General features: G+C 42.4%; 1 protein-coding gene across 2 annotated transcripts in view; it reads left to right on the forward strand.

The window, feature by feature from the left end:
* Nucleotides 1-26791, forward strand: part of RCAN2 (regulator of calcineurin 2) — a 265901-nt gene that overhangs the window by 221403 nt on the left and 17707 nt on the right. For both annotated transcript variants that reach the window (XM_036114415.2, XM_036114360.2), the window contains 2 exons: nt 19378-19551; nt 23755-23926. In XM_036114415.2, the coding sequence (XP_035970308.1) occupies nt 19378-19551; nt 23755-23926 (346 nt within the window). The remainder of the gene's footprint in view (nt 1-19377; nt 19552-23754; nt 23927-26791) is intronic.

Raw genomic sequence — 26791 nt, forward strand, 5'->3', positions numbered from 1 at the left:
TGTCACGGAGATGAAAAGAACAGCATCGGGAATACAGTCAATAATATTGTAAGAACTTTGGTGACAGATGGTGACTCCACTTCCGTGATGAGCATCGCATAATGTATATAAATGTCAAATCACTATGTTGTACGCCTGAAAACTAATATAATATTGTATGTCAACTATACTTTCATAAGCCAGTTAGAATGTCTACTTGACAGCATTGTTACAGAATTAAATGAAATAACAGAGGAGAAAATGTCCAGCATAGTGGTTTGATATCACAGCTGAACTGGTTTGACTTACAGCTGAACTGTAAGTTCCCTGCCTTTGAATTGGAGAATAAATGAATTTTTTAAAAAGGAAAAAGATACCCTTTTTTAAAAGTTGATGATTCGTGTTATTTCCTTAAAGAGAGTTTTGAAGGTATTCCTTGGTTTATCTGGTTTATTTTAGGCCCCATGGACTCAGGGTTTGTTAGATTGAGCCACGTGAAATGGCCCATATTCGATGGTTTTTAAACTCCATAAAATGCAATTCCATGTGGTTCAACCTAATGTGATTCGGCAAGAAGTCCCTAGTGCACTTCGGGCTCAAAATAGCAAGCTTAGAAAGTGTTTAACTACCCCCTCATTCTTCCATGAGAGACTATGGACTCTGATAAACAAACTGAGGGTTCTAGAGGGGACAGGGGTGGGGGGATGGGTTAGCCTGGTGATGGGTATTAAAGAGGGCACGTTCTGCATGGAGCTCTGGGTGTTATACGCAAACAATGAATCATGGAACACTACATCAAAAACTAGTGATGTAATGTATGGTGATTAATGTAACATAATAATAAAAAAAAAAAGGAAGTGTTTAACTGCTCTCTCTACTAAAACGTCTCTGAGATGGTAGGAACGAACTTAACAAGAAGCAGCAGCAAGCCGTGGCACTGGAAATCGGAGCGAGTGCCATGTGAGCAGATCAGAAGTCTCGGAAGACAGCAGGCAGGTGGGAGTCCCTGGGCAGGAGCAGGCTGCCCCAGCGATGGCCCCTGTTCTCTCAGACCCCAGAGGAGCACCCAGCTCTCTGAGCATTGCTCTGGCCAACCAGGCGGAGCGGCCCGGATTCCACAGGGCAGCCACCACGGGGCCTCTCTACATTCACGCTCGCAGCCTCAGCATTTGCTCCCAGGCTGAACCCTGTGGGTAAACAATTATGAAATAAAGTGGGGAATCAGCCTTTGAGGTTTCTTGAAGAGTGTTGGGGATGCAGGAGAAAGAGCAGAGCCTGAGGGAATCTGAGTCAAATCACTTTCAGAATGACACTGAGGCAGAGCTGCGGGTTCGGCCCCCATCCCAGAGTCAGGCCACCCTGGTTGGCTAGCCCTGGGTTCCTGTACTCAGCGGACTCCTCCCAGTGTCTGCATTCGGCAGCCTGTCAGTACATCCCCCCGCGCACCCTCAGAGTCCTCCAGGTCCTCCCAGCACGCAGGGAGGCGTGAGGCATGCATGCCTCAGTCTCGGAAGCATTGGCAATGGAAGGTTCTCAGCTGAAGAGAACAGCCCTCAGCCCAGGACGGGGGAGGGGCACCTCACCATGGCCATTGCCCTTCTGGAGGGAGAGTTTTCATCCAGTGACTGGCCTAAGGGATATAAGGCGCTGAACCAGAGACACCACAGGATGTGCTAAGGTCTTTGTGGGGACCGTCAGTCTAATGCGATGGCAGAATATGTACATATATGTCAGTGCGGTGACTCAGAATGTCCACTCACTGTCACCTTTGTGGGGGAGGCCATCTCCTCAAAGCTGTTTTCCCATGTAACAGAAAATATTAATTCAAGAAAGAGAAAGATAGGAGATACATAAAATGGTAGACATAACCCAAGACTGAGATGAAAAGGAATCTTGTCATGACTGATGTACAACAGGCCTAAAATTGAACCAGTGGGGTGCGGGCCTCAGCATTGCTGGGGTTCGGGCCTCAGCATTGCTGGGGTTCTGTGGTGAGACACTTCAAGAATCCACTGATATAAAACAAATTGCATAATTAGGACCCTGGACGTAAAATTTCGTAGTGTTACTAATGGAATAAAAGCTTATCTCTCTTCTCTCAAATAAAAATAGAAAGGCATTTAGAAATTCTAGGAAGGAAAAATGAGACAGATGTGATTCCGTGATGAAACAAGCGAAAATGCGTGCCCTTGATGAAGTGAAACAAATAATGTTTTCCGAAACGACAAATCCAAACCCAGACATGTCAAGAAATTTAAAAGGGAGGACAATGAGGAGTGTCACAAATAGTTCCAGTCAGTTTACTTAATGCTACTATGTGTCCCACTTGTGGTTACTTCCCCATGCTGCTATTTCTTTCCTACTAGTGCTTTTGGTTCTATTTGCTTTTTGCTGTAATTTTTTTTTTAAGTAGACTCAGGTTCTTTTTTTAATTAAAAAATAGAGGTTTTAAATTTTGACTGAGACATCAGCATTATCTTCTGATTTTCATGAGACGGGGGACTTAGGTGTTATACCTGGAACAAACCCATTTTTCTTAAGACCTTTTCTTTAAAAGTTCAGAAGACTCCTTTGGGAGGCTACTATTCTTGTGTTGAAGAAACCTTTTTCTGAAAGCCAGCAATTTCTTATCTTTCTTTAAATCTTTTTTTCTGATAAATTTAAGTAAAATTGATCAATGACCTCATATTATTGTCGTGTGCCTTTAACCTTTAACAAATCACTTCTCCTCTTTTGGCCTTGGCTTTTCGAGAGGGAAAATTGGGATGAAATTTGTATTTGAGACTTTCTTGAAAAAAAATTATCACAGACCTGTTTTTGTTAGGGAATATATGATTTCCAGCACTACACTGCTGAATATCTTTGGATTATTCAAAGCCTTGCATCGTTCACAAGGTCAAAACATATCAGAGGAGATTTTTTATTTTTAAAATTGCTGTAATGTCTTCTTGATTTTAAAAATCGTGTCTGTACATTCAAGACCCAAATTCAAGTGCAGTTTTGCCTCTGACTAGTGATGAGGCCTTGGGCGTGTTACCTCCTGCTCTGCTCTTTCGGTTTTCAAGTAAAGCGGTTGGAATAGGTCACCTCTACTGTCCCTTCTAAGAATAGAGATGAAAGTGATGTTGCAGAGAAAACTTGATCACTGGGAACCTTTGGGAAAAGTCATTAAAACTGAGTGAGCATTAAGGAGGGCACGTGATGTGATGAGCACTGGGTGTTACACACAACTGATGAATTATTGAACACTACATCTGAAATGATGATGCACTATATGTTGGCTAAATGAATTTAAATTAAAAGAAACTGAGTGAGATAAGGAGGTCTGATGCTTACATTCATGTTGAAAAGCTAAGGTTGGTATCGTTCTTACATAAATACTGCTTGGTCTCAAATGTACCTTGATTAAGTGACACGCAACAGAAATAAATTATTCTGGAGATTTTCAAGGCAGATTGCAGTTCATGTTATTGATCAGCTGAGGCCAAAGCTTGTACTATTTGGAAATCTTTTCAGGTTCTCCTCTTCACTTGTTCATGGGAACCTCCCCCATGAACAGTGCCCCACCTACCCGATGGGCTCCTTCTTTGTAGTGGGAAAAGAACCAGTGAAAACAAAGAACTTGCAAAGAACAAGATAATAATCAAAGTAAAAACAATGTAGTGATGGTACGAGCAAAGCAATCAATGGGTGTCATCGCTCACCATAACTCTACAAATGTATTGATAAATGCAAAAAATTGAAAACCGCTCATCTCCAAGGGCAGCACTAATAATTTCCAATAGCACAGTTCCATAGATCAGTGTGTTCTCTGAGTTGGGAAGCTCGTATGCCTCAAATTGTCCAACCCATGTCTTCCAGTCTGATGCTACTCAAACGTAAATGGGATGCTGATCATCCGGGGATCTTGTGGAAATGCAGATTCTGAATCAGTGGGTCTCGGGGGTTTATGGGACTGAGATATTGCTTACTTAACAAGCCCCCTGGGGCTGCCGCTGCTGGTCTGTGGTCTACAGGTTGTACTCACAGGATGACATACAGCACTTAGAACCCTGCCTACACTTAGCGAGGTCTGTTAAGTGTTGGTGATGAAGGCGATAATTTCCGTAACCCTTAAAAATTTATTCTGTCACTGTCTGATTCGATTACAAATAAGTAGCCCTTAGTAGAAGGAAAGTCTCTAATATGTGCATGCCTTGCTGCTATGAACAGCAGAGCAGGCTGGCACGTCCAGACAGGATGCACCCATCAGCAAGACTGTCACGTCTTCCTAGGGCTCTGGGGACCACAGTTTTGGAATTACTGGTTCAGAGGCTCAGCCAGCTGATGACCACATGCCCAGCATGCCCTGAACAGCCCTGATGTTGCAGTATAATCAATGGCACTCCCCCTTCAAAGTGTCCTGGCTCCGGCAAGACATGGTATAGTGATTCTCATTCTAGTGGACACTGACGACAGATTACTGGCTTCATCCAGTTTGCATGCTTCTCCCCAAACTTTCTGTCACAGGGAGAGAAGGGAATGTTTAGGCAAATCATTCTTCTTGGCTGACAATGGTTTCGGCCCTAAATCAGGCTTATGTCCGACAGTCCTGAACTTCGTGTGTAAAACACACACACACACACACACACACACACAAATGTGGGTATTGTGGGGAAAAAATATACTTTCATTACTATGATACTATCTGCAGCTACTTCTAGTCTGAAATGCCGATGTGAAGCTCCTATCCTTTCGACAGGAGAAGCTTCTTTTCAGGCTCCAACCATTTCTCCTAGGAAGACACCAGAATTCTTCACCCTGCTGCTGCTCCATGAGATGTGCATGAGCAAGGTTAACTGAAGACATAAGATGCATCCATCTCATTGGGTGCATGCAACAGAAGGGATAAAGTCAACCTCGCTTCTCTCTGTCCTCAGTGGGATAGCCTAGAGGTTAAGACTAGAACTCCAGCTACTGAACTATCTGGGATGAAGTGTGCATTCTCTCCCTGACTGGCTGGCCACATAAGGGAAATGTTGAGGCTCTCAACCCATTTCTTCCTCTGCCTCATGAGCTTTATTGTCAGATTGAAATGTATTGTCACACGTAAGGGGCTTAGAGAGGGGTTAGCTGTTTCATAAATGTCCAGGTGAAAATCTAATCGCTGTGCAAAAGTGCAATCCCAAATCATGCTCATTGTGAGCTACAGTTGCAGAGTTGGTGTTGTTTTTAGTAGGTCCCTTTCAGCCAGATGTTGACTGTCATGTTTCAGTCTGGAAAGCTTTCATTCAGGTAGCTTGTCTCCCAAATTTGTAACAGATTGAAACAATCATTTCAGTCTCAAATCTCAAGGAATTTGAACATGAGGGATTTAATTTTATATAAAGTTTTGTCATTAACAAGTATTCTTTTTATGTCATTACGTAAAGAACAGAGAGAATAGAAGCTAAATAAACAAGAAAAAGCATAAATGAGAGGAGGAAAAAGAACAGTGAAGAGGACCATTAGGAGCATAGCAAACTACATTTTCTTTCTAGATTTAAAGATTGAGTCATAAAAAGTTGCTCATATCTGCATCTCAAAAGAATGCAAATGCCACTTCAATTTCATGGGAAAAATAAGTTAAGGCTGCCTTTGAAAAGCTTACTTTGATCCTAAGCCAAATGGTCAAATGAATGGATTAAATTTTAAATTGCCTATCTTCAGAAAGATGCGATATGGAACATATTTAGGATTTAGCCCTTTAATTTAACATTAAACACACTAAAAATGTCCTCATCAATTATTGACTGCCTGTTATTAAAACAGAGGCTTCACTTCAATCTGGGGAAGACAGAATACTATTTGTTTTTAGAAGTACATTTCCTACCTCTTTCAATTACAACACAGTGTGGCATTCAGGAAAGGGGTCATTTCCAAAATTGGTCTCTGAGCTGGTGAGCACTTTGTCCCATGTGCATCAGCCAGCCCACAACCCGTAGTTTAGAATTCAAATAAAATGTAGTCAGTGGAGCATATCGCCAAGAAAATAAATGGCGTAAGAAACGTGTTAAGAGCTGACTCTTAAAATAATAGAATCTCAAATCTCCTTTTTGTCGCATTTTCTGCAATTCTGTAAGTATTTAATAACAGTTATGAGTGTGCCACAAGGCCAGGCCTAAGGAAATATGGCTTAGGATCAACTATTCTTTTTGTCCTCTTTTTTCTCAGTCCCCCGATATGCCTTGCCTTAGAGGTGACATCAGATTCCTAGGAATATATAAATGCTTTGATCATGACTGCTGTCCTGCCTGGAACAAAAAGCTTCTTCAAAAGTCCCCCACCACCACTCATTTCCACACATCAGTATTCCATCCATCTGTCATATACCATTTCTTCCCTGAAGTCTTTCTTGACCATGCGCATGCGCGCACACACATACACACTTTGATGACTCATTATTCTGAAAGGAGATTCAGAGTGTGTGAAATAATCAAAGGAAGTGGAGGCTAACCCCAAAGGGAGAGAGGGTATGTCAAGGGAAGGGGTCAATGAAGACTTCAGGGAAGAAGTGTGGACAATTTGATGTTGGCTTCCCTATTATAGTACGGAGGATCTTCATCCATGTGTTTAGTACACATTTATTGATTTTATTGAAGGGTGACTTTGAAGAAAAGAGGAGATTCACCAAAAAGCATGGGGGAGGAGGGAGGTCTGTTCTCTCCACATTGCCTTGTTCATTTCATTACCAAGGGAGTCCTTCCCATAGTGCAGGGGTCCTGCATGGTACACAGTTGGCACTCAGTAATGCATGCATGTGAAAGGACACAAGGGTGAAAATGACACCATTTCTGCCCTTGAAGTCTCTAGTTAGGGAGGAAGCAGTTACCGTCACTAACTAGATCACTGTGTTGTTAGGGGCACAACAGAAGAATGTCTTAGCCTCCACGGGATTCAGGAGGGATTTCTCAGATACGACACCTAAGCTAGAGCTCGAGAAACCATCAGAAGTTACCCGATGGGGGTAATGTACAGCACAATGACAGTAGTTAACAACGCTGTATATTGTATATTTGAAAGTTGCTAAGGGAGTAGATCTTAAAAATTCTCCTCGCAAGGAAAGAACTTGGTAACTGGTTGAGGAGATCTATTTTAACTAAATGTATTGTGGTGATCTTTCATTTCCCAGTCTATACATATATCACATCGTTATGTTGGACACCTTCAAGTTGTGCCAGGTTAAATGGGCCAAGTATATTTCAATAAAACTGGACAAAAGAATATGAGGGTAAGAGTTCCCCAAAGGAACAAGGGTGTCACTGGCAGAAGAAGAAGCAAGTGAGAGAAGGCCTGGAGATACAGAACCGACTGCCTTGGGAGGCTGTGAGTGGAAGTTTGGCTGGCATACAGGAGATGGGTTAGGAAAGGGGTAGAACATGAGCTTAGTGGGGTGAGTGATGGCCGTTTTATAAAGGGCCTTCAGTGCTAAGCCAAGCCATATTCTAAAAGCCGTGTGAAGCGATTGAAGGATTTTATAGAGGAACTGTATAATCAGAACGTTGTCTTTTAGAAAGACCTCTCTTGTGGCACACTTTCGGAGTTGATTCCAGAACCGAGTCTAGAGAGACCTAGTGCCGTAATAGGGAGAGCTGTGGCAAGCCGAGACTTGGTGGAAGGGCGAAGGGTTGGAAGGACACAGGGCTTGTTGAGTGGTAGGATGTGGGAGGGGTGTAGGCGGATGTGAGGAGGAGGGAGAGGGAAAAGACCAGGTGACCCACAGCTTCCAGGCTTGAGCAGCTGGGTAGGTGGAGGCCATTCATGGAGAGAAAGGGGTAGCAGATTTAGAGGCCCCAGCAGAGAATTCGGCTTTGGAGCTATTAAGTTTACGGCACCTATTGGATATCTCTAAGGAAATGTTCAGGGAACAGTTGAAGATGGGGAATAGAGTTCTGGAGATGGGCTTGTCTAAATGATAGTTGAAGTGTGTTAGAGGGGCGAAAGGAGCCAGGTGCGAGGGGCCTAATGAATCTCTTATGTATCCGAACTTCAAACACTTCTGGTAGTGGTGCCTTGGTCATGTGCTTACTATCTCTCCGAGGCCCGGCCCTTGCTGATGGTACGGGATCTCCAAAGGGAACAGTTGACACCAATTACCCTTTTGATACTTCCTTAGAATTATTGACTTTACCATGCTGTTTTTGTAGAGAAAACGTTTAAAGCTTAGCAGCCAAGAAAGAAATTGTGATGGTTAATTTGGACTCAGTGACTTAAGTAGATAATAACATCAGTAAAATCATACTAGTATAATTAGTCCTAATTTTATATGAACTATTACTCTGAGCATTCCTATAATTGCTCCTTACAGTCTGTAAGGATTAGATACAGGTAGTAAGTATAGATCTTGATCTGGATATAGGGAGATTTGCGCATCTAGGGCTACCAGGCCAAATATAGACATGTAAATGAAACATGGTTTTTCTTCCAATCTGGTATTCATAACAGTAACAGCTTACAAACACTTGTGCGTAGTACCTTCCTAAGTGATTAAAATAGACTAATTCATTTGATGTTCAGGAAAACCCTATAACATAGAGACTGTTATTATTCTATTCCCATTTTACAGATATGGAAACTGAGGTGTCAAATAGATCAGTCAATTGCTCAAGGTTGCACAAATCCTGGGTTCAGGATTTTAACTAGGGAGTGTGGCTCTAGAGTGTGTGCTAGTAACATGTCTTTATGCTTTATCTAATAGATGAAACAATATCTAAATGAATTTAAAATGCAATTCCTGGTCTTACAAGCTATAAAGGACGCTGTGCATTTCATCAATTACACATGGGCAATTAGAGCTTGTATCTAGTCAGGACTGGGGACAGCCATAGGCACTCTTGCAGATTAATGATCAAAGAAGAGGAGTTGATGGCCCAGAGAAGGATAAAGCTGTCATTCACCCTCAGGAAATGCCCTGAACCAAGGCAGCCATTTTTTTCTTTTTTTCTTTTTTTTTTTTTGATACTGTGCACTGTAATGGGGCAGCTATAAAAGGGTCATTAGATCTTTCCTTTGTATTTAAAAGCATGCAGATATGTCCAAGTTGCGGCATGTAACAGAGATCTGTGCTCATAATTACTCTCTCAGAGGTCTGGAGTTTGCCTAGTTTACCCCCTCCCCACCCTTAATACATGTGGGGCTGCCCCTTTCTGCTCTTCCCTAGGTATTCAGAGACCCCTTGGGATGCTTACAAGCATCCTGCAGCAGGCAGGGAGCACGTAGGCATCCACAGATGGTATCTTGCTTGGTGCAGACAGGATCCATACCCCCCTGGGCACTCTTGGTAGGGGCAGGGTGACCCACCAGAACCAGCCCTGGGTTCAGGTGCTACAAGGGTCTCACTCGCCCAAAGGGTGGGCATTTGCTGCACAGAGTTAGACCCAGCCAAGGTCCTAGGCATGCAGACAGTGCCTCTGGGAGGTTTCTATCTGAGTCATCATCAAGCACTCGTCATCCTTTATTGAACAGTTGCTGGGACAGGTTCCAAGCACCCCGCTTACTGACTCCTCCTCCGGCCTCCATCTTGGGTATTTACAAAATGGGTTCTGTTGTGTGTGGCAGGGACAGCCTCAGCCATGTCTATGATCCACGTACTGAAACTCTCCAGATTCGAGTTTCTTGGCTTTCATTCTGATGATTCAAACATCGAGGGAAAGGGTCCTCATCAGCTGAGAGTGATACCAGCAGCATAGTTGTTTTAGCCGTCTTGTGCACCTGGACTCCAGACTCCTTTGTGATGGCACAGTATCCTTGTCATTCTCTTAGGCATATTTCCTGGAAATTGAGTGAAGTTTCAGCTTTAAGGTCCTCTTTGCATGAGCCTATACCCAGGCCCTAGCAGGGCCCTCACAATGTGTTTCACAGGGTCATATATTTTCTTGTAAAATTTATAAAACCTATCTCCTATGAATTTTTTGTCCTCATTAAAAAATATTCCATTTTGGTACCTCCTTTGTATTGTTTTACCCAAAGAGGGTGTCCCACATTATCAAAGCTTTAAGCTCCACAGAGCTGAAGTTGACCCCCATTCAAGGATCATTCCAATTTGTAGGCCCTGTGCATTTTCTTGGCTTAGAGGAGTTTGGGGGCGTTTGTCTTTCCAGTTCTAAATGTGTGGATGGCAGCACAGTGAAATCAGGGAAATGGAGACTTCCTTCACTAGAATGGAGTGAACGTGAGCTCTCGCATGGAAATGTTACCCAGCCACCGTGGGCTTTAAGGGTGGGAACGAAAGGACAGACTGGGACACAGACCATGAAAAGCGTTCTGCTGAGAGAAGCAGGTGATGAGGTTTTAGGGCAAAGTGGGTCCTTTTAGAGTTTGGAGCTGAGTTTTAGATCTTTGTCTCTCACAAAGACTCCACTGAGAAAGGAGAAAGACTTTTGTGCCTTTACCAGCTAATTCTCTTCTCCCAAAGCAGTCACATGACACAAGGTCTGTCCACTTCTTTTATCAGTGAAGAAGGGGTGAGAGCCTCCTTTTCATCATGATTTTCTATTTAGGTAACATCAGGACCACAAAAGAAACAAAGCATGATTTCATACCAATCTGCCTGGCCTGAGAAATCCTGACAGGTTAAAAATCCAGATGTACAAATCCCCCTCTGCACTCCTACTATCCCTTTCACTGAAGCGGTCTGCATTATGGCAGATTAACAACAGCAGTCCTTCTGACAGGAGGCCCTCCCGAGCGGCCTGCAAAATCCAGTATGATCCCTAAACATGAGATTTGCCCAGGACTTGTCAGTGGAACCCACTGAGAGGTGATAAACTGAAATGAATTGTCTCATTCCTCAGCAAGTTCTGGGAGGTATTATCTGCCCGATGAGAACCCTGTGATTTTGAGAGAAGCTGAATTTCTTATTAAGATAATTTATACCCAAAGGGGTAGTAAGTGAGAAAATTGAAGCATACATAAAGGCATACAGCACCGTTTGGAGTGCGGATGAAGGCAGCATCGGGCTTCCCTAGCAGTGGGAGCTTCAAGGATAGCATTTTTCCTTCAGATTGACAAAGCTGGCTTTCTTACTCTCATTTTTCAGACTGCTCACTTGTCTGCATGTTCTCAGTGACACATCATCTAAACGACTTGAGCTTACTGGTTCTGGTTTTGCTAACCTGGTAGTCGAGTGACTTTGTGGAGGTCATTAACTTCCAGATGATTCATGTGTTATTCAAAGACAATAACAATCTCAACTCTCCCTCAGACGGTCTGTCCAGAAAAGTGAGCATTCAGTGACATAACAAAATTGTTTATGTGCAGCCAGTCTGGTTTGGAGTTAAATGGAAGGTAATATTTTAGTATTCTAATATTCTTTCTACAAAATACCCTGGGGTTTTGTATCAGCCAATCGAGTAGAATACATTGAGCACTTCCTAAGTCTTCCTAAGTTTACAAAACAATGGTCGCTTCCATTTTTTAAAAAGATTTTATTTATTCACTTGTCGGAGAGGGAGAGAGAGAGAGAGCACAAGCAGGGGAGAGGCAGAGGGAGAAGCAGTCTCCCAGCTGAGCAAGGATCCCGATGCAGGACTCGATCCCAGGACCCTGGGATCATGACCTGAGCCGAAGGCAGACACTTAACCAAATGAGCCACCCAGGCATCCCAGTCGCTTCCATTTTGTTTGGAAACTATAATGGTTCACCTGCGTAATTTCTGAGGACAGTGTTCTTCACATCACTGGAGCTTCTTGGTGAAGACTCTGGACAGATCCACCTGCCTGGTTTTAAGGCCAGGCTCATGTTTACCCTCAGGACGCTGAGAGGATTGTATCTCTGGTGAGGAATGCCGTATCGTGTTAGCTTTGAGAGAGATTAGAAGCAAAATGTTGGCCCACCCATGGCCCATGTTGAAGACCCCATGAGAAGCTTTTCTGATTTTCAGGAAGGCATCCTGTCAGAAGGGCTGTTATTGTAAATCTTTCATAATGTAGACTCCTCGTGTGAAAAGAGTCACTAGACCTTCTTGGCTCCAATTTATGTTTCTACCCTTGTCTTCCTCTTTTATTTCTATACTCAGTTTCTATTTTATTTTGTTCTTATATGTCTTCATAAGCCATGTTTGAATCTTTTTAAAAACGTGGGGCACGGGGTGCCTGGGTGGCTCAGCCAGTTAAGCATCTGCCTTCGGCTCAGGTCATGATCCCAGGGTCCTGGATCAAGTCCCAAGTCTGGCTCCCTGCTCAGCGAGGAGTCGGCTTCTCTCTCTGCCTTCCGCTTGCCCTGCTTGTGCTCATGCTCTATCTCTCTGTCAAAAAAATAATAATAATAATAATACACAAATAAACAAATAATAATAACAGAGATGAAGTTAAGAAGATTAAAGGAAAACTGCAGGGAGCTTCTCCAAGTAAAGCAATGCACACTTTCATTTGTAGCAGACCATTCATTTGGGTCTCCACAATTTCCAGACTGCTCAAGAAAAGCAAATACATTCAAAGTGAGGGAATTTAAAATCCCAAAGTGTTCATGTCTGAGACTAAGTTACCCCCCTTTCTTGTTCCACTCCCCCCCCCACATATATGTTGTATATACACACCTGTCTTGCACAAGCCACTCTGGAATAAGCCAATATCCACTTACCACTCACCTGGAAAAAAATGGCAGAACTGCATCGGCTGGCTCTATGAAAACCATCTGATTCCGAGTTTGGTTTCGTCCCTTAGTGCTGCATAACTGCCTGCTTTAGTGTCCTAGGGCTGCTCTCACAAACTACCACAAACTGAGAGCCTAAAGTCACAGCAATTTATTACCTCACAGTTCTGGAGGCTAGAACACCAAAATCAAGGTGTCAGCGGGCTGTGCTCCCTCTGAAACCAGTAGAGGACTCTTTCCTCATTTCTTCTTAGCTAGTGGTAGTTGCAATCTGCCGGCAATCTTTGGCCTTCCTTGACTTATAGAAGCATCACTTCAATCCTCTGTCTTCACATGACACTTTCCTTATGTCTCTCTGTCTTCCCGTGGCTGTCTTCTTATGAGGACAACAGGCATCTTGGATTAGGGGCTCCACTCCAGTATGACCCCCTCTTAACAAGCTACATCTTTAGTGACGCTGTTTCCTGATGAGGTCATATTCTGAGGTACTGGGGACTTCAGCATAGCCTTGGGTGGGGGTGCATAATTCAACCCATTACACTGTTCTTTGACTCATCCACATTTACTCTCCTTACCTCTAGCTCCTCAAGCCCTCAGTCTCCCTTTACCTTCCACTTCCCTGAGATGAGAAAGCCATTCAGTTTTACTTGTTCCATTTCCAAACTCCTCCATCCTGACCTATCAGCTCCTCTCTCACAGGAAGAAATGCCTACAAGTCTTTCTAAAGCCTCCTCTTCTTGTCCCCACCATCCACTACTCCCTCTCTCTCCTGTCTCCTCTCTTTCCTTCATCATAGTTTCATTTCGTCAACCAGTGTCTCTCCACACTACTAAAAATCTTGTGATCTGACTTCCCGTGTATTTATCACCCCAGCTCCCTCTTTCTTGTTGCCAAGCTATCTTTCTCCACCTTACCCCCTCCACTCACCCCTCAATCCATAATAATCCATATTTCACCTCCACATCTGTTCAGATAGCTCTCAGGTGGATCACCAGTGGTCTCCCACTGGCCAAGACCATCTTCATCCTCTTCATCATCCCTGCAGCATTCAGTGATGATCACCACTCTTTCTCGAGTGATAGCTCTTCTTTGATTTCCATTATGTTATATTCTTAAGATTCTCACTAGACCTGTTGTCTTCAACCCAAGCCAACTAAATCCTTACTTTCTTGGAGATGTTATGGTACCACAGTTCTCCAAGGATGGTCTACAGACTCCTACAAGTTCCCAAGATCATTCTCCATGAGGTCAAAACCATTTCCATAATAAGACTAAGACACTCTCTTCCTCTTCAGCTGTGTTGACATTTCCATCCATGGTGCAAAAGCACTGGTGGTTAAAACTGCCGGTACTTAGGTACAAGTCAATGCAGGCGCAGCAAACTATACCAGTATTACTTGTATTCCTCACAGCCACACACTCACAATTAAAAAAAAAAAAAAAAAGGAAAAAGAAAGTAAGAAAGAAAAATACCAATTTTACTTAATGGCCCTGAGGAAGCCATAAAATTTATTAATTTTATTAACTCTGTATCCTTGAGCATATACCTTTTTAATAATCTGAATAACAAAATGGGAAGAACACAGAAAGTATACTTCTGCAGCATCCCAAAATACAACATTTGACTTGAGGAAACATTGGAGGCTGTTCTAAGCTGAACTAGACATTTAGTTTTCTCACGGAACACCATTTTTACTTGAAAGAACAACTAACAAACAAACTGTAGTTATGCAGACTTAGGTATTTGGCAGACATTGTCCCAAAAATGAATGAATGGGTGTGTCACTCCAAGGAAAGTAACTGGCAGTGTTTGTCGCCAATGATTAGGAAAGAGGGGTGCCTGGGTGGCTCAGTTGGTTAAGTGTCTGCCTTCAGCTCAGGTCATGATCCCAGGGTCCTGGGATCAAGTCCCGCATTGGGCTCCTTGCTCAGTGAGGAGCCTGCTTCTCCCTCTGCCTGCCACTCCCCCTGCTTTTGCTCTCTCTCTCTCTGACAAATAAATAAAATCTTAAAAAAAAAAAAAAAAAAGGAAAGAACTTTCAAGCTAAAAGTAGAATTTTGGAAAACCTATATTAACAACATGAATCTGACAGCTTTCCAATTTCTAAGGACTTTTTAATATAGGTGATAATATTAATGAATGTGATTTTTTTATACTGTGTAATGAAACATGTCAACATTTGGAAAAGCTGCATAACTCAAGGAATCACAATTTTTCAAGTGACCAACGTACGCCATTTCAGAATTGTGCATGGGTGAAAAAAACCATTAAAGGTGCAAAATAGATAAATAGATCTTAATATAATCCAATAAAAATGTTACTTGAGTATAGCTTCAGATGTAACATTGTAATATATTTTAAGAAACTGCCACTTGTCGAGTTTTGATGAAGTATCAAGAAAGGCTATTCACAAGGAATTTCAAAGAAATATTTGAAAGGCTATTAAGCTACTCCTCCCTTTTCCAACCCTATATTTGGGTGAGGCCAGCTTTGAGTCACACCCTTCAGACAAAACAGCATAGTGTAACGGATTGAACATAGGAACAGATGGGAGATTTCAGGTCTCTTCTATTAAATCGGAAATTAAAGAGATTTGCCGATCTCACTAAAGATGCCGATCTCACTAAATTCTCTCTTGTTTTGGAAAACAGTTATTTTTCATAAAAATATTATTTTAACATAGAATGGGCTTATTATTGTTACTTTATATATATTTATAAATGTGTATTTTTAAAAGCTTCTAGTACAATAAACACTGGTAGATGAAACCCACATAAACAAAAGTTCTTTAGGATTCTTCATAATTTTTAAGTGTGTAGCGAGGTCTGGAGACCAGAATTTGAGATCACTGCTATGGAACTTTATTCAGACCAACGGTTACAAAGAGAACTTACTGTTGAGGAAATGAGGAATTTATTGGGTTTGTGGGTACCAGACTAGAGGAAACAGGCAGCCAGAAGACAACGAAGTATCACTGTGTGTCTGGGGGAAACCTGAACATCGGAAGCGTAGATTTGCTGTACGGGCAGCCGAGAGACCTCTGTTCAGGACGCTGTGTGGCCTAAGGGTAGGTCGCTCTGCTGCACCGGCCTCTAACCAATTTTGTCTCGTGTTCTGTTGCCTCTGCCAATGAAATGTTTATCATGTCACTAATGGAAGAAAATAGAGTCGGCCGATGAATCCCCAATTCTTGGCCAGCTGTCACCTCCTGTCACTGCAAATTCCCAAAGACTTGTGCAGAGAGGACAAACCAAGAAAATGTTAGTCGATGGCGATGATGATGATCACTGTAGAGTTTGTGAAAACCCTGGCCCCTGAGCTCTGGGCTGCCCCCCAGGTTTGGTGAAAGACCTCTTTTGATTATCAGCCTAAGCCCCAAACAAGGGATATCAAAGAGGTTCTTGTCACTTGCCAACTCTAGCTTGAGGCAGTAGCTGCCTGGGGCCCTCTTTTGAGGATCAGTGGAGAAAACAATTGCATTCAGTTATTGACATCTGCCAAAGCCTCCCAAGGAGTGGGCACTGAGGCCATTCATTGTCAGCCCTCCCCTAAGCCCAAAGCCAGGACTCTGTGAATTTTTTTTCCCTTATCCAAGCTCTTGAGGCCAAAGAGCTCTGAAGACTGAGATGTGAGGCATAAAGAAGAAATATAAAATGCAAACAAGGGATTAGAGTCAAAGGAAAAGAACACCTCCCCTCCAAGGCTGGTCTCCAGGCCCACACTCAGGCCCTGGGGAGAGGGTGGGGAAGTGAAACTGGCAGTGGGAAAATATAGAGCTACAAAGACCCAAGAATATTGTCCTAAGAAATACGAATATTTCTCTATAGAAATAAGAGCTTTTAATCCCTTCATTCCCTTCATTCCTGAAAATTCCCCAAATTAATGAAATCATCAACCGTGATATGACCAGCTGAGAGTACTGTCATTGTGAGGAACCAGAAAGCATTGTATATACCAGGACTGCTATTCAGGAAAACACAACACTGTTGGGAAATAATTCCTTAATGAGCCCTCTTGGAGTGGTGGTGGAGGCCCCAGCCCCAGGGGTTGGCTGATCCCAAGGCTTGAGAAATGAAGGAAAAACTGCCTAAGGAATAGAAAAGAAAAGATTCTTGTTTTGTTCTTGAGAGGGAAAGGGGAGTAAGAATAAGAAAAGGGGAGAAAGAACCCCTCAAATCTCCAGGAATGTCATGAAACTTAAAAAAAAAAAAAAAAAAAAAAACTTGCTCTGAATGTATCATTTGTGGTTCTGGACTGGATAGATAGGATATAAAGAGAAAGAAACAGGAGTCAAAAACGGGAAGAACAAAAGGCATGCCCTGGGGAATCTCAAAAATGGGCCAAGCATTTGGAAGGGTCACAGGCCGTGGTCTTTAGGGTCTAAGACATGTTCATCTGGGTGCCCAACAGACAAGGAGGCCTTCTCTAACATCTGGGTGGTTCTTCCTCTGCAATTCCAGAGGTCAGTGATGTTCCAGCCCCCCATCACTTTGCTGATTCTGCTAGATGTGGTCACATACGAGCCTTGGGTCAGTTTATTGCTCCCCATCTCTGACTCCTGCTACAGCACTTCTCTCTTTGTCTCAGTCTAGCAGTGTTAATTCTTTATAGAGTGGAAAGCATCTCCATATTCAGGGTCACAAGGACTTTGGCCTTGTGGAAGCTCTGCCACTAACTGCCCATGTGACCATGGTGGGTCCTTGTCTCTTCAGACTTCAGGATCCTGATCTGTAAAATGACAGAGGTGAGGAAGGAAAAGGTTAATATCGCTTAGGTTCCTTGCGAATCAAAATTCAGTGAATCTTGCCGCTCCTTGGTGCATCTTCGTTCCTACTTATACTCACACTTGTGATACACCTTTCATTGTAGAAATAAAAGAATGGGGGTTTGTTGGTTTGTTTGTTTAAATAGAAATTATTTACTTGGTAGCAATTTTCTCCACTGAGAACATAGAGTAATTTAATTTAACATGCACTGGTTTTGTTACTTAGAACGAGAACTTTTTTTTTTTTTTAAGATTTTTTATTTATTTATTTGAGAGAGAGAATGAGAGAGAGCAAGCACATGAGAGGGGGGAGGGTCAGAGGGAGAAGCAGACTCCCTGCCGAGCAGGGAGCCCGATGCGGGACTTGATCCAGGGACTCCAGGATCATGACCTGAGCCGAAGGCAGTCGCTTAACCAACTGAGCCACCCAGGCGCCCTAGAACGAGAACTTTTTTAAAGCTAAAAGGAACCAGACAGATGGTGTTTATATGTATATAAATACATATTTTTTATTTTATATTTACATATAAATTTATACTTTTTTTAAAAATATGAATATATTTTATATATTTATATTTATATGTTTTATGTATATGTGTGTGTATATATATGTGTGTGTATGTGTATATATATATAAAATTTATATAAAAAACGTATATATATATAACATTTTATATATAAAAAACATATATTTATATGTTTTATGTATATGTGTGTGTATATATATGTGTGTGTATGTGTATATATATATATATAAAATTCTCTGATTCTCCTTTTATGCCTTTCCCCAGCCTTTTGGGCATTCTCTTATTTGTGTCCGTGTCTGCCTCTCCCAATAGATTGTTAGACCATTGAGAGTCAGAACATAATGATACTCATCTCTGTATCCTCCTAAAGCCTAGAGACCATGCCTTATGTAAAGTGAGCATTTAATAGAGATTTGTTTGGTTGAATTGAAATTGTACCAAATCAAAATTTTTAAATGATTGCTTTGTACTGTAATAGGTTTGGTTATGCTGTTGGAATAACGTAATCTCCAGATCTCAGTGGTTTAATGCAATAGAGATTTGTTTGTTGTTTTTTGGTTTGGGGGTTTTTTTTGTTGGGTTTTTTTTCTTTTTTGCCAAGACAAAGTCAACTATAGGATGGATGAAAGATATTTCTGCCCCACAGAGGCCACTCAGGGACCCAGGCTGAGGAGAATCCTGCTTCCAAATGGTATACCATCTGGAATACATGGCATCTTCAGAGAAAGAGATAAAAAAATTCTTAAGTGCTTTTTCTTGCCTTCTGCACACATTTCATGAACCAGGACTAATCACATGGCACCATCGAACTAGCGCCACCAAGACTGATAATCGCTAATAATATCTATCACATACTGTACTCGATAGCTCTAATATTTCAGCAATAACGGACTTCTCTGAGAATCTTCTGACAACTATGATCCCTCTCCCCAGAAAAAAAAATACATACACACAGAAACTTATTTAACACTTTGCATAATTTTCAGGTTTTTTTATGCATTTCAAACCTCATTGACTGTTCCTCTACAGATCTCAGGACGCAGGTTATGAATCCTTGCACTGAATCCACAAGCATGTTTAACACCTGGTAACAGACCAACAGATGAAAAAAAAAGACATAACTAAGACGAAATCAGAGAGGGAGACAAACCATAAGAGACTCTTAACTATAGGAAACAAACTGAGGGTTGCTGGAGGGGAGGTGGCTGGGGGGGGTAAGTGGGTGATGGGCAATAAGGAGGGCACGGGATGGAATGAGCACTGGGTGTGTATGCAACTGGTGAATCGCTGACCTCTACATCTGAAACTAATAATACACTATACGTTAATTAATTGATTTTAAATTAAAAAAATACATTACTAGTGTTCTGTTTTATGTTGAGAACAGCCTATTCATTTACTTAGTTATTTACTTAGTTAATTTGTGTCAGATCAGGCATCGTGCAAGATACATGACCAATGGATTTTCCTCTCTCTTTTTTTTTTTTCTTAATCAGGAAAAATTTGAGGGTCTGTTTCGGACTTACGATGACTGCGTGACGTTCCAGCTGTTTAAGAGTTTCAGACGTGTCCGAATAAACTTCAGCAATCCCAAATCTGCAGCCCGAGCCAGGATAGAGCTTCATGAAACCCAGTTCAGAGGGAAAAAATTAAAACTCTACTTTGCACAGGTAAGGTAATTCTTGCTCTACACTATCTTTTGCTTTTTTTTTTTTTAAGATTTTATTTATTTATTTGACAGAGAGAGACACAGCGAGAGAGGGAACACAGGAGGGGGAGTGGGAGAGGGAGAAGCAGGCTTCCCACAGAGCAGGGAGCCCGATGCAGGGCTCGATCCCAGGACCCTGGGATCATGACCTGAGCCGAAGGCAGACACCTAACGACTGAGCCACCCAGGCACCCCAATTATCTTTTGCTTTTTAAAAAATGTAAATGGAGCCCTTTCTACTTTCAGACTGGTTTGTAGTCTATAATTAGTTCACGGAGAAATAAACCTACACCATGGATTCCCAGGCAGGGACATCACAGAGGTTTAGAAAGCAGACTCTGAGGGCTGACAGCCTGGGCTCTCACCTGGGCAAGTTGCGTACTCTCAGTGGGCCTCAGTTTCCTCACCTGTAAAAGGAGGAGGATGATACAAACCCCAGACTGTTGCTGGGAGGATTAAATGAACTATTGTGTGTTCAAGTGCCTGGCGTTTGGTAAATGCACAGTAAACACCAGCTGGTGGTTGTAGTAAGAATGGTCTATTCACAACTACTCCTAAACTTCCTAGCAGGGTTATGATAAAATTTCAGTTATATCCTAGTTTTAGTGGACTGTATACCTTTCCAATGACTCCTATTCATGAGAAAGCATGACAAACATATGGAAATCAATTTTGTGTTTTATTTCATCCAGAAATAAATACTAGCTTTCCAAAAGGGGATGGGCAATTCTTGGCAACACTCATAAAGTCCACAGCAATAAAAAGTCAATGTCCTAGGGGCGCCTAGGGGCTCAGTCGGTTAAGCCTCTGCCTTCGGCTCAGATCATGAGCCCAGGGTCCTGGGATTGAGTCCCGCATCAGGCTCCCTGCTTGTGCTTGCTCTCTGTCTCTCTCTGACAAATAAATAAATAAAATCTTAAAAAAAAAAAAAAAGAAAAAGAAAATCAATGTCTTAATATTAGTTCCATCAGTGTCTTCCCTTCATCATCAGATATCTTGATCCATTTCTTATGGGTCAATAAGCATTGTTCCCATCTTTGAACTCTGCAAAGATGGCACAATGAAAAAACATAGACTTTGCTTCTTTTTAAGGCTGAATAGTATTCCATTGTATGTAAATGCCACATTTTCTTTACCCATTCATCTGTCGATGGACATTTATGTCATTCCCACATTATTATGAATAGTGCTGCAGTGAACACAAGAGTGTTAATATTTCTTCAGAAGCCTGATTTCAATTATTTTGGATAAATACCCAGAAGTGGAATTGCTCAGATGGTGGTTTTATCTTTTATTTTTTGGAGGAACCTCCATTTTGTTTTCTACGGTGGCTGCATCATTATGCATTCCCACCAACAGTATACAAGCATTCCAATTTTTCCACATCCTTGCCAACGTTTGTTGTCTTTTATTTATTTATTGGATTTTGATAATACCCATCCTGACAGGTGTGAGGTTATATCTCACTGTGGTTTTGATTTGCATTTCCCTGGTGCTTAGTGGCCTAAATATTTTTTCATATACCTGTTGGCCATTTATGTATCTTCTTTGGAGAAATGTCTATTTGAGTCTTTAGATCATTTTTTAACTGAGTTATTAAGCTTAATTTTGGGGGGTTTTTTGTTGTTTGGGGAATTTTTTTTCTTGGAGTTAAGGAGTTCCTTAACTCTTTATCCTATATATGGATAAGGAGATTCACCTATCCTCTATATGATTTGTAAATATTTTCTCCCATTCGCAGATTGCCTTTTCACTTTGTTGGTATTTCTTTTGCTGTGCAGAAGACTTAGTTTGATGTAGTCCTGCTTGTGCTTTTGGTGTCATATCTATGAAAACATTATCAAGGCCAGTGTCATGAAGCTTTCCACTATATTTTCTTCTAGGATATTTGCAGTTTCAGGTCTTATGTTTTGAGTCTTTAATCCATTTTGAGTTAATTTTTGTATATGGTGTAAGATAAGGTTTCAGTTTCATTCTTCTGTATGTGCATATCCAGTTTTCCCAACACCATTTGTTGAAGAGACTATCTTTTCCTGATTGTGTACTTCTAGCACCCTTGTTAAAGGTCAGTTGACCCTATATGTGTGGATTCATTTCTGAGCTCTCTATTCTATATGTCCATTGGTCTATATGTCTGTCTTAATGCCAGTACCATACTATTTTGCTTACTGTAGCTTTGTAATATATTTTTAAATCAGGAAGTGTGATCTTCTTTCTCAAGATTGATTTGGCTATTTGTGGACTTTTGTGGTTCTATATGAATTTTAGAATTGTTTTTTACTATTTCTGTAAAAAAAAAAGCCATTGGGATTTTGGTAAGGGTTGCATTAAATCTGTAGATTGCTTTGGACAGTATGGACATTCTGCAATATGGATAAACCTTGAGGACATGAGGCTAAGTGAGATAAGCCAGTCACAGAAAGACAAATATTACATGATTCCACTTATTTGAGGGATCTAAAATCCTAAAATTCATAGAACCAAAGAGTAGAATGGTAGTTGTCAGGGACTAGGAAGGGGAGAAAATGATGAGTTACTAATCAACAGGTATAAAATTTCAATTAAAGAAGATGAATATACTTTAGAGATCTACTGTACAACACTGTGCCTACAGTCAACAATAATATATTGTAGACTTAAACATTTGTTAAAAGGGTAGATCTTTTGGGGGGCCTGGGTGGCTTAGTCAGTTAAGTGCCTGCCTTCAGCTCAGATCATGATCCCAGGGGTCCTGGGATCGAACCCCCTGCTCAGCGGGGAACCTGCTTCTTCCTGCCCCTCCCCCTGCTTGTGCTCTCTCTCTCTCTCTCTCTCTCAAATAAATAAATAAAATCCTTTAAAGAAAAAAGAGGGCAGATCTCTTATTAAATGTTCTTATCACAATTAAATTAAATCTAAAAAAGAAGAATTTAGACTTTGGCCTCAGACCCATGTTTGAATCCCATGCTTCTAGTAACTACTTGTAAAAACCTCAGTTTTTATCTACTGAAACCCCTGTTGTTTCCTTACAAACAGAGTTACCATCTGACCCAGCAAATACCCACTCCTAGGTATATATCTAAAAGACTTGAAAATAGATCTCAAAGGGCGCCTGGGTGGCTCAGTCGTTAAGCGTCTGCCTTCAGCTCAGGTCATGATCCCAGGGTCCTGGGATCAAGTCCCACATTGGGCTCCCTGCTCAGCGGGAAGCCTGCTTCTCCCTCTCCCACTCCCCCTGCTTGTGTTCCCTCTCTCTCTGTGTCTCTCTCTGTCAAAAAAAAAAAAAAAAACCAACTTAAAAAAAGAATCCCTTAAAAAAAATAGACCTCAAAAAAATACCTGTACACATATATTCATGGTGGTACTATGCACACTAGCCAAAAGGTAAAAATAAGCCAAATGTGCATCATTGGATGAACAGATAAACAAATCGTGGCCCATCACTCATTGAAATGTTACGAAACCATAAAAAGGGATGAAGTACCGGTGTGTGCTATGACATGGATGAACCCCGTAAATATGCGAAGGAAAAGAAGCTAGAGACGAAACGGTCACATATTCTGATTCTGTTTCTGGGAAATGTCCAGAACAGGCAAATCCATAGAGACGGAAAGCAGATTGGTGGTTGCCAGGGTCTGACTAGAGACAAACATGGTAGTAACTGTTTAATGGGCACAGGGTTTCCTTTGGGGCAATACAGATGCTTTGTCTCTAGGCAGCACCACGCTGGGTGTGTCCTCCATGCCTCTGATTGTTTCCGTTAGAATGCTTCATTTCATATGATGCGAAGATCACCCCCACAAGAATGAGAGAGAAAGAGGAAAGAAAGGGAGCAAGGAGTCTGGGCACCAACAGCCTCACCGTCATGTGGGTACTTGCTCACAGTGCAGATTCCCAGGCCCCACCCCAGCTCTGCTGAATCAGACACTCCAGGAGTGGGGCTCCACTCTGCTTTCGGAAGCTTCCAGATAATCACCATGCACGCTACAAGTCGAGATCCACAGTTTTAAGGATGAGATAGGATAACTGAGCATATGGTGGATGGTAAGCAGTGATTATTATGAGAGCCTGGTTCACTGGTTCCTTTGTCACAGGCTGAAAATGAGATTCTGCATCTCCGGGTCCCAACATGGCCCATCTGAGGCCCTAATGAATCCTGTGTCTTCGTTTCTCCTCTGTTTGAAAGGTTCAGACTCCAGAGACAGACGGTGATAAGCTGCATCTGGCGCCACCACAGCCCGCCAAACAGTTCCTCATCTCACCGCCGGCATCTCCTCCCGTTGGCTGGCAGCCCATCAGCGATGCCACGCCTGTGCTCAACTACGACCTCCTCTATGCTGTGGCCAAGCTAGGACCAGGTATGCTCCGTGACCCCTTTGGAAAATAAACACTGTCGGCAACCTTGGAAAGCCAAATAGGATTAACAACCTTGAAATCCAGGGCTCATGGTAACATGTGCATTTCTAATGGGTTTATTGCTATGTGTGAACGGCGAGAGGGCTGATGGATGAGAGAGAAAGAACCAGCATCGGACTGTGTCCCTGTTTAACAGCAATTCGGGAACCGGGACTACAATGTCTGTCCGTGCTGCTTCTGCATTGCAATGCAGATACTTTACGATTGGAAAGAGCTGCCTAATTCTTACGGGATTCCTCTCTATACCATAAGGAATTTTGGTATATTTGGTATATTCCAGTATATTCTGGTTTTCTCAGAATAGGCAAAATAAGCTCTACCAGTTGGCATGAGGCTTCTATGCTATGCAACGTTCCTTTATTGCTGCCATAGGAAAGCCCAGGAACCCTCTGAAACAAGACAGTCTTCCTGCCAAGGTGAAGCCTCTTGGTCTCCAAGACCTGGTCACAGTAGCCTTTACCTTAAGAAAAAGTCTTATGGTCACTTCCTTCCAATGTTGGTGTATGTGGCTCAGATTCTCTCGTTTTCAGGGCAGTATAGTATTCCACTGGACAAATAAATAAATAAATACACACACACACACACACACACACACACACACACACACACACCATCACACTTGATTCATCCAGTTTCCTGAGTTGGACATTTAGACTGTTTCCAGTTTCTCGCCGTTCCAGTCAAAGCTACAGTTAACATCCTTGTACATATCTCCTATGCACTGATCTGAAATTTCTTTATGTTGGTACCTAGAAGTGATATCATCCTCACTTTCAGCACACATTGCCACCTCGCTGGAAAAATACTCCCAAGTATTGTGATAGGTGAAATGAAATGGGGTCACTTATGTCAAGGAGCTTTAAAATGGAGCTGGAGGGCGCCTGGGTGGCTCAGTTGGTTAAGCAAGTGCCTTCGGCTCAGGTCATGATCCTGGAGTCCCAGGATCAAGTCCCGCATCGGGCTCCCTGCTCAGCGGGGAGTTTGCTTCTCCCTCTGACCCTCCCCCTTCTCATGTGCTCTCTCTCTCTCTCATTCTCTCTCTCTCAAATAAATAAATAAAATCTTTAAAATAAAATAAATAAAATAAAATAAAATAATAAAATAAAATAAAATGGAGCTGGAATGCCCATTAAAGAGATGGGACATAGGCACATCCTCACCCAGTAGGACCATGAACTTTTGAACTGGGCCCAACCACGTATGATATTACAAGAACTCAGCCTGCAACTTTCTATACTAAGAGATTTTGCTTAGTGACAGCCTTAGCAACAAGTCACCAGCCAAGATATTCTGCCACCAAGACCCATCAAAATTCTTCTTAAACAACATATACAGGCATTCCCTTTTGTCTTTAAAAATGCTTGATTTTTGTTCCCTAGGGTGAGCAAACTATTTGGTTTGCTGCCCGTATCTGTGTTCCCCAAACTGCAATTCTGAGACCCTAAAGAAATGCTTTTGGTTTTTATTGGCTCAGCCTCTTTTTTCGGTTGACAGTATTTTTCCTGTATTATAGCAGGAGGGGAAATGGTGGGAGGTGCAGGGACTGCAACCAGGCGCAGCTGAGGGTTTAGGCACTGTGGATCCGAGGGTAAATAATGCCCATCGTGTCTGCTACTAGCTGGTCTCCTGGTGTGAGAGAAGACTTTAAAAATACAATCCCAGTGCCCTGATTGCACCCTAAGAGATTCTGATTTAATTGATCTGGGTCAAGTTCAGGCATTAGTATTTTTTTAAAAGCTCCCCGGAACTCTCAAAAACCACTGATAGCCAAGTGACAAAAGAGCAGCGATGATAAACATATAATGAGTTGCTACCAGTGTTTCTTGGTGTGCTCAGGAAGACACTTGGACCAGAATCACCCACCCCAGAAGTCTGCAGTTTTAATCATCACACGTGATGATTCTTGTACCCATGGAAATTTGAGGACCCTGGTTATTAGGGCAACCACTCCTAGGGCGATCACCCAGGTCGACCAGTCCTGGACGACCAGAACCAGACAGTGGTTCTGTTCTGGTTCACCCAGGACTGAAGGCTTCCTGGGAATTTTCAGTGTCAAACACAGGAAATGCCCAGGCAAACCAGGAAGGGAGGGCACCCTAGTGGGTCCTCAGATTAGGATGAGGCTGGTTTGAGTAATAAGCTCTCCCTGCAGAGACTAACTGGCTATCCCATGTGGCCCGAAAGTTAAATTATAGCACTCCCGAGAGCAAGCTACCTGGGGTTTCTTTTAATTGCCGTCAAGGCACTCAGCATCTCGGGGACCTTTACACACTGGCCATGGGCTCCCCCCCCCCCAAAGAGCCGTTGTGAGAAGGAGTAGGTGCCTGACTAAGAGGAGCTGAGGGAAGAAGCAATATAATAAGAGTGGTATTCTCGAAATGTGATTTCTTTGAAAGCCTCATCCACGTACAGGAAATCCGGAGCCACTGTTCTTCCCATGCAAAGAGCCGTGTCTGTGATATGAATGAATGTGAAGTATATGCAGTAAGTTGGGTCTGCCCAAGTCAAGCCTTGTGAAAGCATTTCCCACGGTAATTCAGGACACTCCAGAAGCAGGCCCGCACAGCCCCGGCTGGACCGGCTGGAGCCAAGGGGCTTGGAGCTGCCGGTTTGACTCTCCTGCACAGATGCTGACGACAACACGTTGGAACACCTCGTCGTACAGTTGTGTGAATGTCAGGAAGGGGAGCTTCAGAGAATCACTAAGGTCTTGGCTGGAGGACGTAGGAGTCCCTGGCCTGCCTGCATTTTACAGGAGGCGGAACCGAGAGGCTCAGACAGGGGAGAAGCCACTTGCCAGTGACAGA

The sequence above is a fragment of the Halichoerus grypus genome, chromosome 9, assembly GCF_964656455.1.
Source record: "Halichoerus grypus chromosome 9, mHalGry1.hap1.1, whole genome shotgun sequence".
NCBI lineage: Eukaryota > Metazoa > Chordata > Mammalia > Carnivora > Phocidae > Halichoerus > Halichoerus grypus.